At 42.9% G+C, this 13,306-nt stretch overlaps 1 protein-coding gene across 2 annotated transcripts in view; it reads right to left on the bottom strand.

Annotated features, from left to right (window-relative positions):
• LOC126481765 (protein unc-13 homolog 4B) overlaps positions 1 to 13,306 on the bottom strand; it is a 254,770-nt gene that overhangs the window by 189,332 nt on the left and 52,132 nt on the right. Inside the window, exon 1 of one of the 2 annotated variants that reach the window (XM_050105738.1) lies at positions 7,062 to 7,138. The exons of the other annotated variant lie outside the window; for it this stretch is intronic. Within the exon in view, the coding sequence (XP_049961695.1) occupies positions 7,062 to 7,123 (62 nt within the window). The 5' untranslated portion in view covers positions 7,124 to 7,138. Of the gene's footprint in view, positions 1 to 7,061; positions 7,139 to 13,306 lie in introns of those variants that run through there. 2 annotated transcript variants of the gene reach the window in all.

Below are 13,306 nucleotides of genomic sequence, written 5' to 3'. Positions count from 1 at the left end.
TTAATTCAACCGCACAAAGTCCGTTTATACAGATACTTCTAGCAGGAGCCTGACGCAAATGGTGACGTATCTGTGGGTTTTGAAATGGACTTATGAGTCTAAGCAGATGTAGCCATTAAAGAATTTATGCAACTGCGTGAACTTCGTTGTTGAGAGTAATGTGGTCGTCGCTGATCTCTGTCGTTAACAGGGGGTATATGACCAGAGACTGTTTTTGGTGACCATAGCCGCCTCCAGTCTCTTCCAGTGGCAGAAACAAAGGGCTCTGAGCACTATGGGTCTTAACATCTGAGGTCATCAGTCCCCTGGAACTTAGAACTACTTAAAACTAACTTACCTAACGACATCACACACATCCATGCCCGAGGCAGGATTCGAACCTGCGACCGTAGCGGTTCCAGACTGAAGCGCCTACAACTGTTCGGCCACACCGGCCGGCGGTAGAAACAAGAGCAGGTCGTAGTTTAAATAGGGTCCCATTTGTGTGCCTTCGCCTAGCTAACAGCGTGCATAGTTCATCGCCTGTGCGGCTGATCCCGGCGGAGGTTCGAGTCCTCCCTCGGGCATGGGTGTATGTGTTTGTCCTTAGGGTAATTTAGGTTAAGTAGTGTGTAAGCTTAGGGACAGATGACCTTAGCAGTTAAGTCCCATAAGATTTCACACACATTTGAACAGTTCATCGCCGCATCAAGTAGAAGACAAGTTTTGGGCGTACTTAATTGAGTCATCTGGAAGACGGACCAGCGGTTAGACATTGTTACTAAAATCAACAACGGAAGGCCGAACACCTAAGCCGTCCACGTGTATCTCAGTTTGAGATGCTCCCAGTCTGGCAATGGCCCTCTTTCGAAGCGAAGTATGTAAATGACTCAGTGTTACTGGACTGCCTTCTTTGCACCCGTCGTCTTCTCTCGCTCTACAAGTGCGAACTGCGGCCTTGTTCTCAAACCTGCAGCTGCTTCCTACGGCTGAACGCCGCCAGCGTGTTGATAGATGCTGCTCTACATGTTGTGGTTTTGTGCAGCATTACTGTGCTCATAACATACTCAAATATCGTTCTGTATTTCAATTTTTACGCCGGCCGGAGTGGCCGTGCGGTTCTAGGCGCTACAGTCTGGAACCGAGCGACCGCTATGGTCGCAGGTTCGAATCCTGCCTATGGCATGGATGTGTGTGATGTCCTTAGGTTAGTTAGGTTTAATTAGTTCTAAGTTCTAGGCGACTGATGACCTCAGAAGTTAAGTTGCATAGTGTTCAGAGCCATTTTTCAATTTTTACTATTTTTCCTAGTTGGTGTGAATCAGTGTAGATGAAGTGACATCTTACATATATAGCTGTGGGAAACATTTCAAAGAGTACGATACGATGTCCGCTTCTGAAACAAAGTGGTTGACATCGTTTGAAAAAGATTGTATTTCGTCTGCTGATTGGTTCATTAAGTACTTTATTTCACTGTACTTCTCTTAAACTTAAATGATCAAAAGTTACCGTTGAATAACACAGTATATGACATCAGAACGTCCGAAAGCACATCATTATCCCGCTACAGCTTCTATGAATGGTAACAAAAGTGCTGATATGTCTTTTGTAGGAGTTCGTAGATGAAAAATCTCATATTACTTCCAGTGACTGAACAGTTATTATTACCCTGTACATTTTACTTTGTAATAACAATCAGATTACGTGAAGTAGTCCAGAGAATAACCTACACCGGACGCATGGTGTCATTAACTCACAACTTAGCGGCTAAATAACAAAATTGCTACGATGCGCATTGATTTCGCAATTATCCAGCTGGCTTAAGCGTCGTGTTACGCCGATTGCCTACCTGCCAGGCGTCGTTCGTGTATCCATAGCTCGAAGCGAGGGACGAGAACCTTGAGTAAATTATCTACGGTCAAGGGCAAAGGGGCACAGGCCCCTCCGGAGGCGCCCAACGGAAAACGTACTACATCAGGCAGCTTCTGGTGAGAAACCTCAGAGGAAAAAAGAATAAAAAGAACTCAGGTGTACATCACTGAGCGGAAAATTGGTAGAGACTTTTACAAATTCCACGGTAGAATACTCAAGTTGTGCATACAACATGATTTCGCAGAACTAATCTTAAGCTCACGGTTAACTGCATACATCTTTTTCCCTGACGTAAGGCATAGTCCGAAGGATGTTTCAAACAAGACAGTTATTTAACGGTCAAGGTCCTTGTCTTTCTTCTGGATCGACGTACGCAGCGAGTTGTGTGGTTAACGTGACGCTGTATGACAACGCAAGATGGCCCTTATAAATTGAAACCTTCATGCAAAATATGGATTTGCAAAAATTACGTTGTATTAATTGCCAAAATACATTTTAAGAATGAAATGAAAACTTTTATTTTCATTCTCTTCCAAATTTTGTAGACCAAGTACTATGCAATTCTCGGATATTCACAGACAGACTCTAGTCGGGTTGAAGAGGGGCCATGAGATTATCAGTGGACAATATTTGAGAGAGGATCTCCGACTGTAGTATTTACCTTACATTCAAAGAGAAATTGACAAAACCTTGGTCGAAATCGACGGTAAAACAAATTACAAATTTTTGGAAAAAGAATTTCTTGAGTCCAGAACAAACGATGACGTAAGATTTCAAACTTTCGTGATTATGTTTTACTGAGTACTCATGTTTGAAATACCTTCAATAATTACTGTCCGAAAACAATCTTTACATTAGCAAAACAGCCAAATTAAACGGAACAAAAAGTATTTTTCTCACAAATTTCGGTTAGGTATTTTAAATACGACAACATGTTTTCCAGTGCGTGGAATAAAAAATAAAATCTAAATAACCGTGAAGTACTAGAAAATCAAGACGTGATGAAAAAGAGCACGTCCAACTCCAAAAGACAAAGAATTTACTTGTTGAATTTTCTAAAAACTTAGAATGTTAAAAGCTCAGAGTCATATATGCAAGTAATGTAGCAGTGTGTACGCCAGCGACGCGTCTCGGGTCTTGCATTCTAGCTTAGCTCAAGGATCATTTGACTTGATGACTCGTGGTTACTCGCGCGAATGACAGCATACACTGAACTACTACACTGTTCAAACTAGTTTTATATTTGGTAATAATTGTGAATGCAGAGAATACTGATCTGTGGCACAGCTTTCTCTCGTTGTGACACTTCAGATCCGTATATATCGTCCGGCGGAAACTGATTGGAACGGAGGTAGTTCCATTAAGCTTTTTCTGATAAACAGTTAAGATGTAGATTAAAATTTCAGAATGTAATAAAAGTGGATGATCTACCCAGAGGTAATCTTTATCTTTTAAATTTTAATGGAATATCAAGAAAAGACAGTGAAACACTAAGTGTAACTCCACGTTAAGCAATCTACTCACAAAATTTCTGAAGATTATGCTACTGATAGTGCATTATTTTTCTTGTAAGATATGGGTTTATTAAAATTCAGCGGCAAAACGTAAGATATATTCTCATGTAGAGAGAAGAAGAAATGACATTCACAACAACATTGTTGTGGATTTTGACAATTACAGAGCTATCCTGTGTGATTATCGGAGCGCTCTCCGACACCACCAGCGATGTGTTACGCTCAGGTCACATGCTGGACTAATCGTCCGATGTGACGTCATCCTCATTGAACACGGGACACCAGTCATTGTACAGTCATTGTCGCACAAAAAAAGAAAATAAATTAGGTGTAATGCTTATCGTCTCACAAGCTGCTAAAACGTACACATGTAGAGTTAGTAAATCATCAATAATATCAAATAAACAAAAAACTAAATCTGTCTCGACAAGGGAGTGTCCAACAGGATTAAATTAAAGAGTTTTGGTCAAATAGTCTGTCCGCTCCTGTCTATCTTGCAACTGTGAAGTGTGCAATAAAGTGCCTGTTTGCTGACGGTGTAGAACCTGCACAACAACAATTACTCATGAAGTAAAATAACTAACTGTCAGTGGCAAGTATTCAAAGATATCAGGCCACACAGTACAATATAAAGATGTTCTCAACCCTCAGGTTGCTTTGAACGCCGCAGTGCTTTACTAGGCACGGTGCTTAGCAGAAAGACAATTGATTGCGTCCGAACCTTAAACTGACTTAGACATCTAGACATAAGGGAACCTATTGTTTAAGTTAGACTCCAAACAACGGTGCAGCTTGGTATTTTTCTAATTACAAACAAACCGTTGTCGGAGGAGTACGAAGTGACACAGAACAGAAAAAGGTATACTAGTACCGACCGAGGATTGTTGCTGGACCTTAAAAGTTCCTAGAGCTTAGGCTCTGCAGTTTGCCTGTTACCAACTCAGTCGCCGAGCATTCTTGAACGAAATACGTAGTGGCTGATCCGTCGTCGGCGTGCTCCCCGTAGTGTATATGTCGAGATAACTGCGTAATTATACATTTCCGAACTTACACTGGTCATTTCTCCTTTCTAGCCGTATGAAAAGCCCATATCTATACTTCCTTCCCACTGAGTTTTGATGCATCATTCTAGATTTTAATATTTAATAAACAAAACCTGTGGATTATTCGCTCAAAAGACTGTTTACGACACATATGCAAAAAATTATCCATTTAAGAATATTGCGCCTATCGTACGATGATAGCTTTGGTTGACATAAATTTGACGATGAAGCACCTACTCATATCGAAGGTAATATTTCAGGCGGTACCGATCTTTTGTTCAATACATTAATTCTTCTGACAATTTAAAAGACACATTGTCTGTTAAACTACGAGCCTTCAGATCAGCAAATATAAAATCACATCAATACCCGGAGTTATCAGCCGTATAACCGCCCACGTAAAATGTGAATGATAGCTGCAGGTGTCCTTTCGTCTCAATCACTAATGTAACGACTGTTTTTAGTAGTGTGATCGAGCACATTTGCCAAACATCGCCTTACAATAAGTATTATGCAGACAAAGTTGGGGAGAATGGCAGTCTACGAGAGCCCTGATTGGGGTGTTCAAGTAGCAAGAAAGCCGTTAAAACAGTGTCGTGAAGGTTTATGGAGTAGTGGAGTCGCAACTGCAGAAAGAGCTTCACAAAGGATAAAAGAGCACACTAAGGTGCATTCATTATACACTTTTCTTTTTCTTAAAGCATGCAGCGTTTAGTCGAGCAAGGCGGTTCAGAGGTAGACTGCTTGTTCAGCTGGTCATTAGTGTGAGAAGGAATCAAACCTGGGCTTACTGAAGTATTCTTTACAGCCTCCGTTGGATCATTAAAAAAAAACCAGCAGAATAGTATCGTTGTTTCTTGCCGTTTTTGAACCACATTTTTAAGAGTGACTATTGTGTCGGGCCGCTCTATCCATTACATTCATACATTAGTATTTAATACTGTACACGATTCTCGAAACTATTCAGTCTCAGAGGAAAAGGGTAGGTCTTATCAGATATCTGACATTATAGCATCAAATTAGAGACATGTTGGTGATACACTTTCCAATAACGTTCCTTCCTACGAAAGAAATAGAAGTGCATGCTGCTACATGTTGAACACTGCTTCTTATAAAGATCCGTCAGCTTTCCGTAATAGGTAGGTGTGTTGGATGTGCAACAAGTGCAGTACGACGGGGAGTAAAACATAATCGAGAACTTTTAATGAATGTGTAGATGTAGGCATGTCAGTTTCTGTTGTTGTGGATCTTACACGCTTTCGTTGCACACACGATTTTCATTTAGCCAGAGCCGTTCAGATTAATAAATGTTTTTCATAACAATTCAAGGGCAAGACGACGAAACACTCCGATTTATGGTGAGTCAAAGCTACAAAACTACTTGCAGTTCCTCACAAAGCAGACTGAAGACATTCTGAAGACCTACGAAAACTCCATTATTTAGTTTGCCCCAAGCGAGCGACCGAACTTATAAGCAAATAAATGAACCGTGACGCTTTACATCAATTCGAGGTCGAACCAATAACAGGAAGGAAGTGGAGTTAGCATCAGCAATACGAAACATGGCAGACTCGACACTGTAACATGGTGGAAATAATGATGCTTGGCAAAGATATAGTAATCTTGAAACTTCCTGGCAGATTAAAACTGTGTGCCCGACCGAGACTCGAACTCGGGACCTTTGCCTTTCGCGGGCAAGTGCTCTACCATCTGAGCTACCGAAGCACGACTCACGCCCCGTACTCACAGCTCTACTTCTGCCAGTATCTCGTCTCCTACCTTCCAAACTTTACAGAAGCTCTCCTGCAGATTCGCAGGAGAGCTTCTGTAAAGTTTGGAAGGTAGGAGACGAGATACTGGCAGAAGTAGAGCTGTGAGTACGGGGCGTGAGTCGTGCTTCGGTAGCTCAGATGGTAGAGCACTTGCCCGCGAAAGGCAAAGGTCCCGAGTTCGAGTCTCGGTCGGGCACACAGTTTTAATCTGCCAGGAAGTTTCATATCAGCGCACACTCCGCTGCAGAGTGAAAATCTAATTCTATAGTAATCTTGCTCACCCTTAGAAATTTACTGGTAAAAGTATTGAAATACTGTACGTCGTGGTCGGTTTTAACGTGGATTATTGTTTCACATGTACATGAATAGATCGTTAATGTATTAGCGACTAGAAAAACGTTTATTTTATTAATTTTTTATGCAACAACGGTTCCTATGCGTTATTTTTATGCCCCTAATGCAATAACATCGAGAAATTTGTTTTAAGAGAGATGTGACTTCCTAAATTGATTCACGATGACCACTCTTACTACGGATGCCCAGTGTCCGAGAGTTCTGATGTGGGGTATAAGAGCGAAACAAATAAAGTATAATTTATGATCATGCCCTCTAGTTGTCCCATGACTAACACACTGTTTAATTGCCACTTTTTAGCACTGTGGGTGATGCATTGTATCCGCAGTTCACACTGGGGCATCAGTACGTATTGAAAATGCCCACGTGAAGTTTTGCCACACACTGATACCCCATCACACTTCTTTCTGAATACAGCTTCATGTTCTAAACCTTGTACAAAACACTCTTCTTCTCATTTTACGTCACTAAGTTCACGCAGGGATGAGAAGTCAAGACGGGGAGGCACTGACCGGTGCGGTACGTACTTGTTGAAGAGTCGGAAGAGCCGCTTGGGCGAGTGGTCCTCCCCGTTGCGTGGCGGAGCCATCTGTGTCGGTGGTGCTGGGCTGACGGATGGCCGTTCGTCCGCCGCTGTTCCTCTGCCTCTGCGACTACGACTGCCACTGTGTGCGGGCCGCCGCCACGCTGGACTTTATACTCGCACGAGCCGCGCACTCCGCGGGTGCAAACAGCCTTAGCGATACGTCACAGTCCACCCCTCAACGACCGAGTAAGGAAGTAGTGTGTTTGGTGAGAGTGGGGAGGGGCCATATTATCAAAACAATTTCATCACGGCTGCTTGCATGATACCAGTTTGTCTGTTCGCCAAGGTACAGAGCAGTAAGCTGAGTCTTGAAAGTCTCTTCGGGTTTGCTGCCGGATCCTAAAATCAACTTGACTCGATATTTCGGCGATCCAACTGGTCGCCATCTTCAGGAAAATGCTGCTTCTGTTGATGAGTCCCGCTGAGAACTGACGCCAGGTTGCAAATCGACGTCCTATATAGGCCACCGTTCAGTACACGGGGCATGCGCCGCCCATCACGGTTTCTGCCTTCCGAGACAGGGAGGTGGCGCCGCCCTTAGGAATTTAAATATTAAGAGTGTGTTCCGTCCACCTTCTAGGATTAGAGCTCTGGTCGGCTCTGTGAAATATGATTTGGGGCTTAGGAAACCCGGTGTGTACAAAATTCCGTGTCAATGTGGGAAGGCTTACATTGGCCGTTCGATTCGCACAGTGCATGACAGTGTGGAACACCGCCGTCATACGAGGCTACAACAGCCGGAAAAATCGGCGGTAGCAGAACACTGTCTAAATGAGGGGCACAGTATGAAATTTGATGAAACTGTGGTAGTTCCCAACATTTCCGGTTTTTGGAACAGTGTCTATAAAGAGGCGATTGAAATTAGGTTGGCTGATAATTTAATCAACAGAGACAATGGGTTTCCTCTTAGCAAGACGTGGAATCCTGTATTATCTCGCATCAAAACTGAACGTTCTTCGGTGCGATATATCGTTGCCAGCAGTGTTTCACTAAGGGCGGCGCCACCTCCCTGTCTTGGAAGGCAGAAACCCCGATGGGCGGCGCTTGCGCCGTGTACTGAACGGTGGCCTATATAGGACGTCGATTTGCAATCTTGCGTCAATTCTCAGCGGGACTCATCAGGAGAAGCAGCATTTTCCTGAAGATGGCGACCAGTTGGATCGTCGAAATATCGAGTCAAGTTGATTTTAGGATACGGCAGCAAACCCGAAGAGACTTTCAAGACTTATTACGCCGGGAAAGCCTACGTAATCACAGTAAGCTGAGTCGTACAGAACCAAAACGTTCACCAAAATCCACTGATCGTCTAGTTATCGCTGTTTGTGTGTCCTCGGCCGTAATAAGGCATTACGGCAATCTGGAGAAAACCCACCGACACTCTAGAACTAGATGCTACGGAAAGAAGGCAGTAAGTACTAAGTTTCGGAAGGTATCCTTGCACATCTGGTGTCAATGACCTGTCTACGTCTTTATCACTTAGAGCAGCGGTTCTTAAACTTTTTTGCTCAAGAGCCAATAGTGATGTTTTGGCCTGTGGGACGCCAGCTCCGGCCACTCAAGTACTGATCTTAGCATTTACCAGCAACCTCCATAAATTAGAGTGTTATGAGCCCCCAGTGGACTAGCTATTGTAAAGGCGTGATACGTTGGCCACCAACCCCCAAGTACTGAGAGTTAAAAGCCTGCGCTATTTGGAGTACTTCGTGTCGACTGCTCCTGTTTCAGAATGCTGCCACCCCCAGCGAGCCCAAAATCGTGACAGTGTAGTTACCTGACGAAATGTTGTTGGATTGCCAGTGTGAGCGGGTGATTAATCGATTAATAACAATAACTGTACTTATCTTTAAATGGATAATGCAGTACGAGACACAACCACAAATGTTTACTAAATATTTTGAACGTCATTTTTTTTCCTACTCACTACGATGTACTAGAACAGCCTTAGTTTATTTCAATGGTCCTTGCTACAAATAAGTACCGCATTTGAAGCAACAGCGCATGCGCTAATACGCATTCACGAATCCGCGTGACTTCCGTGTCAAAATTTATACTATAGCAGCTGATCGGTAAGGATCGCGCATGCCTTTCGGTTGCCAATACTGGAAAGCAAACAATGAAATATTCCCCCTCTCACATCTTCTGGCCCAGCTACCTACCCCTTTGCCCCTAAGGTAAGCAGCCAACTTCACTTAGTTGACTGACGAATTCACGAACGTCAGTTAAAATTAAGTACATGTTGACATATTACTGTCTATTATTTTTATTTGTTTCTGAGCAGGAAGACTAAACATTGTCAAACTATCAACGTGAGTTGACTTCTTTTAAATGCAGATTTTTGTTGCTAGATACACGTTATTGTAAAATAGGGCCCCACGAATGTTTGATTCGGGCCGCGTATCTTTACTAATTACAGCCGAGATGCCAGAAACAAAGTAAAATATCGAGACTAGAAGACTTTAATTCCTCAGACGACATTGTCACAACCCTAGTTACTCTCCTTAACACTCTGTAGTTACTCAAAACACGAAGAGTGACCATAACGGCTTCCATAGTTTGTAGTTGTTGTTAAAATAAGATGAGATTTCATAAATGATAGCAAATATACTGCAAGCGCGTCACATTACATCTAAAAAGGTCTTTCGAGTTCTCACACTGAATAGGCAGGATCCCACACCTTTCGTTTCTGACACTACATACCGACGTCTGTATCGTGATTTAAAAAGAACAAACCCCAAAAGAAAAATAATTAAACTGAGCCCACATTTGTCCAGGAAAGCACAATTACTGTCTCCTGCTTCAGTTTTATTTCACCAATACGATGTCTGAATTTCAATAACAGCACATCATTCCCATGGATCAGTTCTTCTTGACAAGTGTATCAAGCCTTTAGTCCAGACAGCGTCGATGGCTGCAGATTAAGGATTACCAGTAACTGTTAACCGAGGACACTGTATTAGAATGGTGCTGTTTATTCGCTGCCTAGTACGGTGACAGACCATGCATTAACGTCATCTTCCAGATATCTTCTCGCGTACAGCCGAGAGCGGTAATAAAGTTAATACATTATGTGTCAATATCCTCTGTTAGAAACATAATAAGACTACAACGTTGATCCCCATTTTTCACCAGTGTGGCATCTCTGCTTTCCGCATGCATTCCAGCACAATCGTGCACAGCCGCAGTCCTGACAATTCTCTTTGACCACAGTTGATAGAAATATTGAATTTCGAAACAGCAAACAGTACCACATACAGAATAGCTTGATACACTTTTCCTGCGTCAAAACGGTAGCATCAGAACATTGTCCCTAGAAGCTATGCAGTATGTTTGTGCCTCTTCTACTAAAACCCATGGTTAATCCTGGTGGAGGGATTTTCTACACGGAACGATTTCACTATAATATTGTGCAAGAGCCCCCGGGGAAACAGCTTCCGCAGGTGGATAGCGGAATCTATCCCTCTCTATATCACCACCATCAGACTATAGAGTAAAAGATATTTTACCGAATTTTGAGATTTAATAAATTTCCCGTTCTTCCTTCGGCAGGAAGTGCATCTGGGTACCGCGAGAGTGGCAAAAGATCCCGCAGTTGTAAGACGTTGGCGTTGTAATATGGAACCTTTAGGTAAGGAACTTCATACCGCATCTAAAAGGGTCGTGTAGGTCCGTACACTGAATAGCTCTTGTGTATTTGCTGGGAGAGTCGAACACTTCTAGTTCCACGATTTTATTGTCTGCGTAACACCAGGTGAATGCTTTTGTTGAAAATTGTAACGGCCAACGAGCTAGCACCCCGTCTCTACAGAATTAGATGTATTAGGATTATATAAATTCTTACGATTTCCTTTGAAGTTTTTCTTACAGAATTGTCATTTTCATTTACAAATATGGCCAGAATGCTAAAACTGCGAACTGTGGACGTTTTCCTTGTCACTGTCTAAGATAATTCCATGACTTCATTGCAGCAAGACGGTGTTGCTTTTATAATTGACTAAACTACTCGTTCATGGAGCGAAAAGTACTTTCGGCTGTAGCAGAGCTGCCTCAGATAATTCCTTTAGAAGAATAAGGAGCGACGAAGGTCTATAAAACGTTTGGACATCCAATGTACAGTGACGTGGAAAACTATGGAGCAAAATAGACTAGTTTATTCCAAAGTAGTTGAGCAGCAGAGAATTGCTAAGAAAATAAAGGAATATTTAGTAGGCTGCGTCTAAGGTATTCGAATGAAGCCAACCATCGCAGTGTAGTTTCAGTGTGGAAACAGAAATGGCCACGCCCAACAGTGCGTCACTTGCCTCCTGCAGTACGTGACGCGTACGCTTGGTTGCGCTGGACACGTTTCCTTTACTCTGCCGACTGGCAGTAAAAACCGTGACGCTCGAGCGGCTGCCGACCCGCGCAGTTCAGCTGAAATTTTGTAGCTTCTGCATCTTACAGCGTGGAAGAGGCTTCACACTTGGGAATACAGATGAAAAACTTCACGTGAAACCTGTTGTATATTAAAAAAAAAAATAAAAAAAATACAAAAGTGCTCGCCTCTATAGTTGTGTGAATCTGACACACATTCGTGGGACAAGGCTTTGACCTTTGATAGCAGCACAACTTATTCTTTGGTATGAAAATGGCGAAGAGGTCCACTCATTCTCGTGATGATAACAGAGAAAATTCTTGAAGGCACAGTAGCAGCTCTGGTTTCGAAAAATGGTACCAGCTGACGAGAGGATGATATGTTGGCGACATGCCCTCGTTCAACTATACCACTGAGCAGAGAAAAGCGAAGCGGTCGGCCATTAGCACGTGAGTTAGTATAGTAAGTTTACAATTTTTCATTGCGTATTTGAGTTAAGGCACCTGAGGGAAGGTAAACCACATACAGGTTTTGAAACATGCGCCGTTGACACACGTAAAGGACTGACAATCGGAAAACTCAGGGTTTCACTGGTCTATTGAAGATAAATTCCTCCTTGTGCAGGACACAGTTAATTTGTCATGTTTCTACACGTTATGTGCTATCTTAAGTGCCTTTTTATAATAATAATTCTGCCTAATATAAGGGTGTCAGTTATTTAGCAGTGGGGGTATGGTAATTACTTTATACAGCTTGTCATAGTTCCTGGTGCTGTCGTCTTACTTACAGTTATACTAGAGCTACTATAAGAACTTACTTTTCCAGTACCGTTTCTTAACTTTTTCGCACGAATTTTCTCATTAGCCACATATCACGCACAGCCGGATACAAAAATGGTTAAAATGGCTCTAAGCACTACGGGACTTAACACCTGAAGTCGTCAGTGCCCTAGACTTAGAACTACTTAAACCTAACTAAACTAAGGACATGACACACATCCATGCCCGAGGCAGGATTCGAACCTGCGACCGTAGCAGCAGCGCGGTTCCGGACTGAAGCGCCTAGAACCGCTCGGCCACAGCAGCCGGCAGCCGGATACGAACCTGTTCCAGATTTCGCCATAAATTGTGTTATTGAGGCTTTTGGCGTCCAAGTTTGTTCTGCCTGTTATGTCTGTCATATTTCATAAGGTCGCCCAGTCAGTACTTCTCCTGTCAAGGCGAATGCAACACTGAATCTCCTTCGCCCGTCTCTCCTCATTTTGTCTATGTGGCCAGCCCATCTCTGGTTGTTAATCAGCCACTAGCAGTCTTCAACTTCCATCTTTTCTCTTTCTCTTTGTCATTTATGTCCCTTCTTCAACTGCCGGGCATATATCTTTTCATTTCTCGCTGATAATCCCTGAATTTTTTAACTGTTAACGTACTGAACGTCCATGTTTCACTATCGTATATTAGTACCGTCTCTATGTACTGATTGCAGACTTGCAGTTTAAGGCACGCTGGGAATGCACTTCTGAAAGCTTTCGATTTCGCAAATGAACTCTAAGCTACACTACTGGCCATTAAAATTGCTACACCAGGAAGAAATGCAGATGATAAACGGGTATTCATTGGACAAATATATTATACTAGAACTGACATGTGATTACATTTTCACGCAATTTGGGTGCATAGATTCTGAGATATCAGTACCCAGAACAACCACCTCTGGCCGTAGTAACGGCCTTGATGCGCCTGGGCATTGAGTCAAACAGAGCTTGGATGGCGTGTACAGGGACAGCTGCCCATGCAGCTTCAACACGATACCACAGTTCGTCAAGAGTAGTGACTGGC

Source organism: Schistocerca serialis, chromosome 1, assembly GCF_023864345.2.
Source record: "Schistocerca serialis cubense isolate TAMUIC-IGC-003099 chromosome 1, iqSchSeri2.2, whole genome shotgun sequence".
Lineage (NCBI taxonomy): Eukaryota > Metazoa > Arthropoda > Insecta > Orthoptera > Acrididae > Schistocerca > Schistocerca serialis.
The sequence above is the reverse complement of the archived record's forward strand: the minus strand, read 5'-3'. Positions and strand labels throughout refer to the sequence as shown.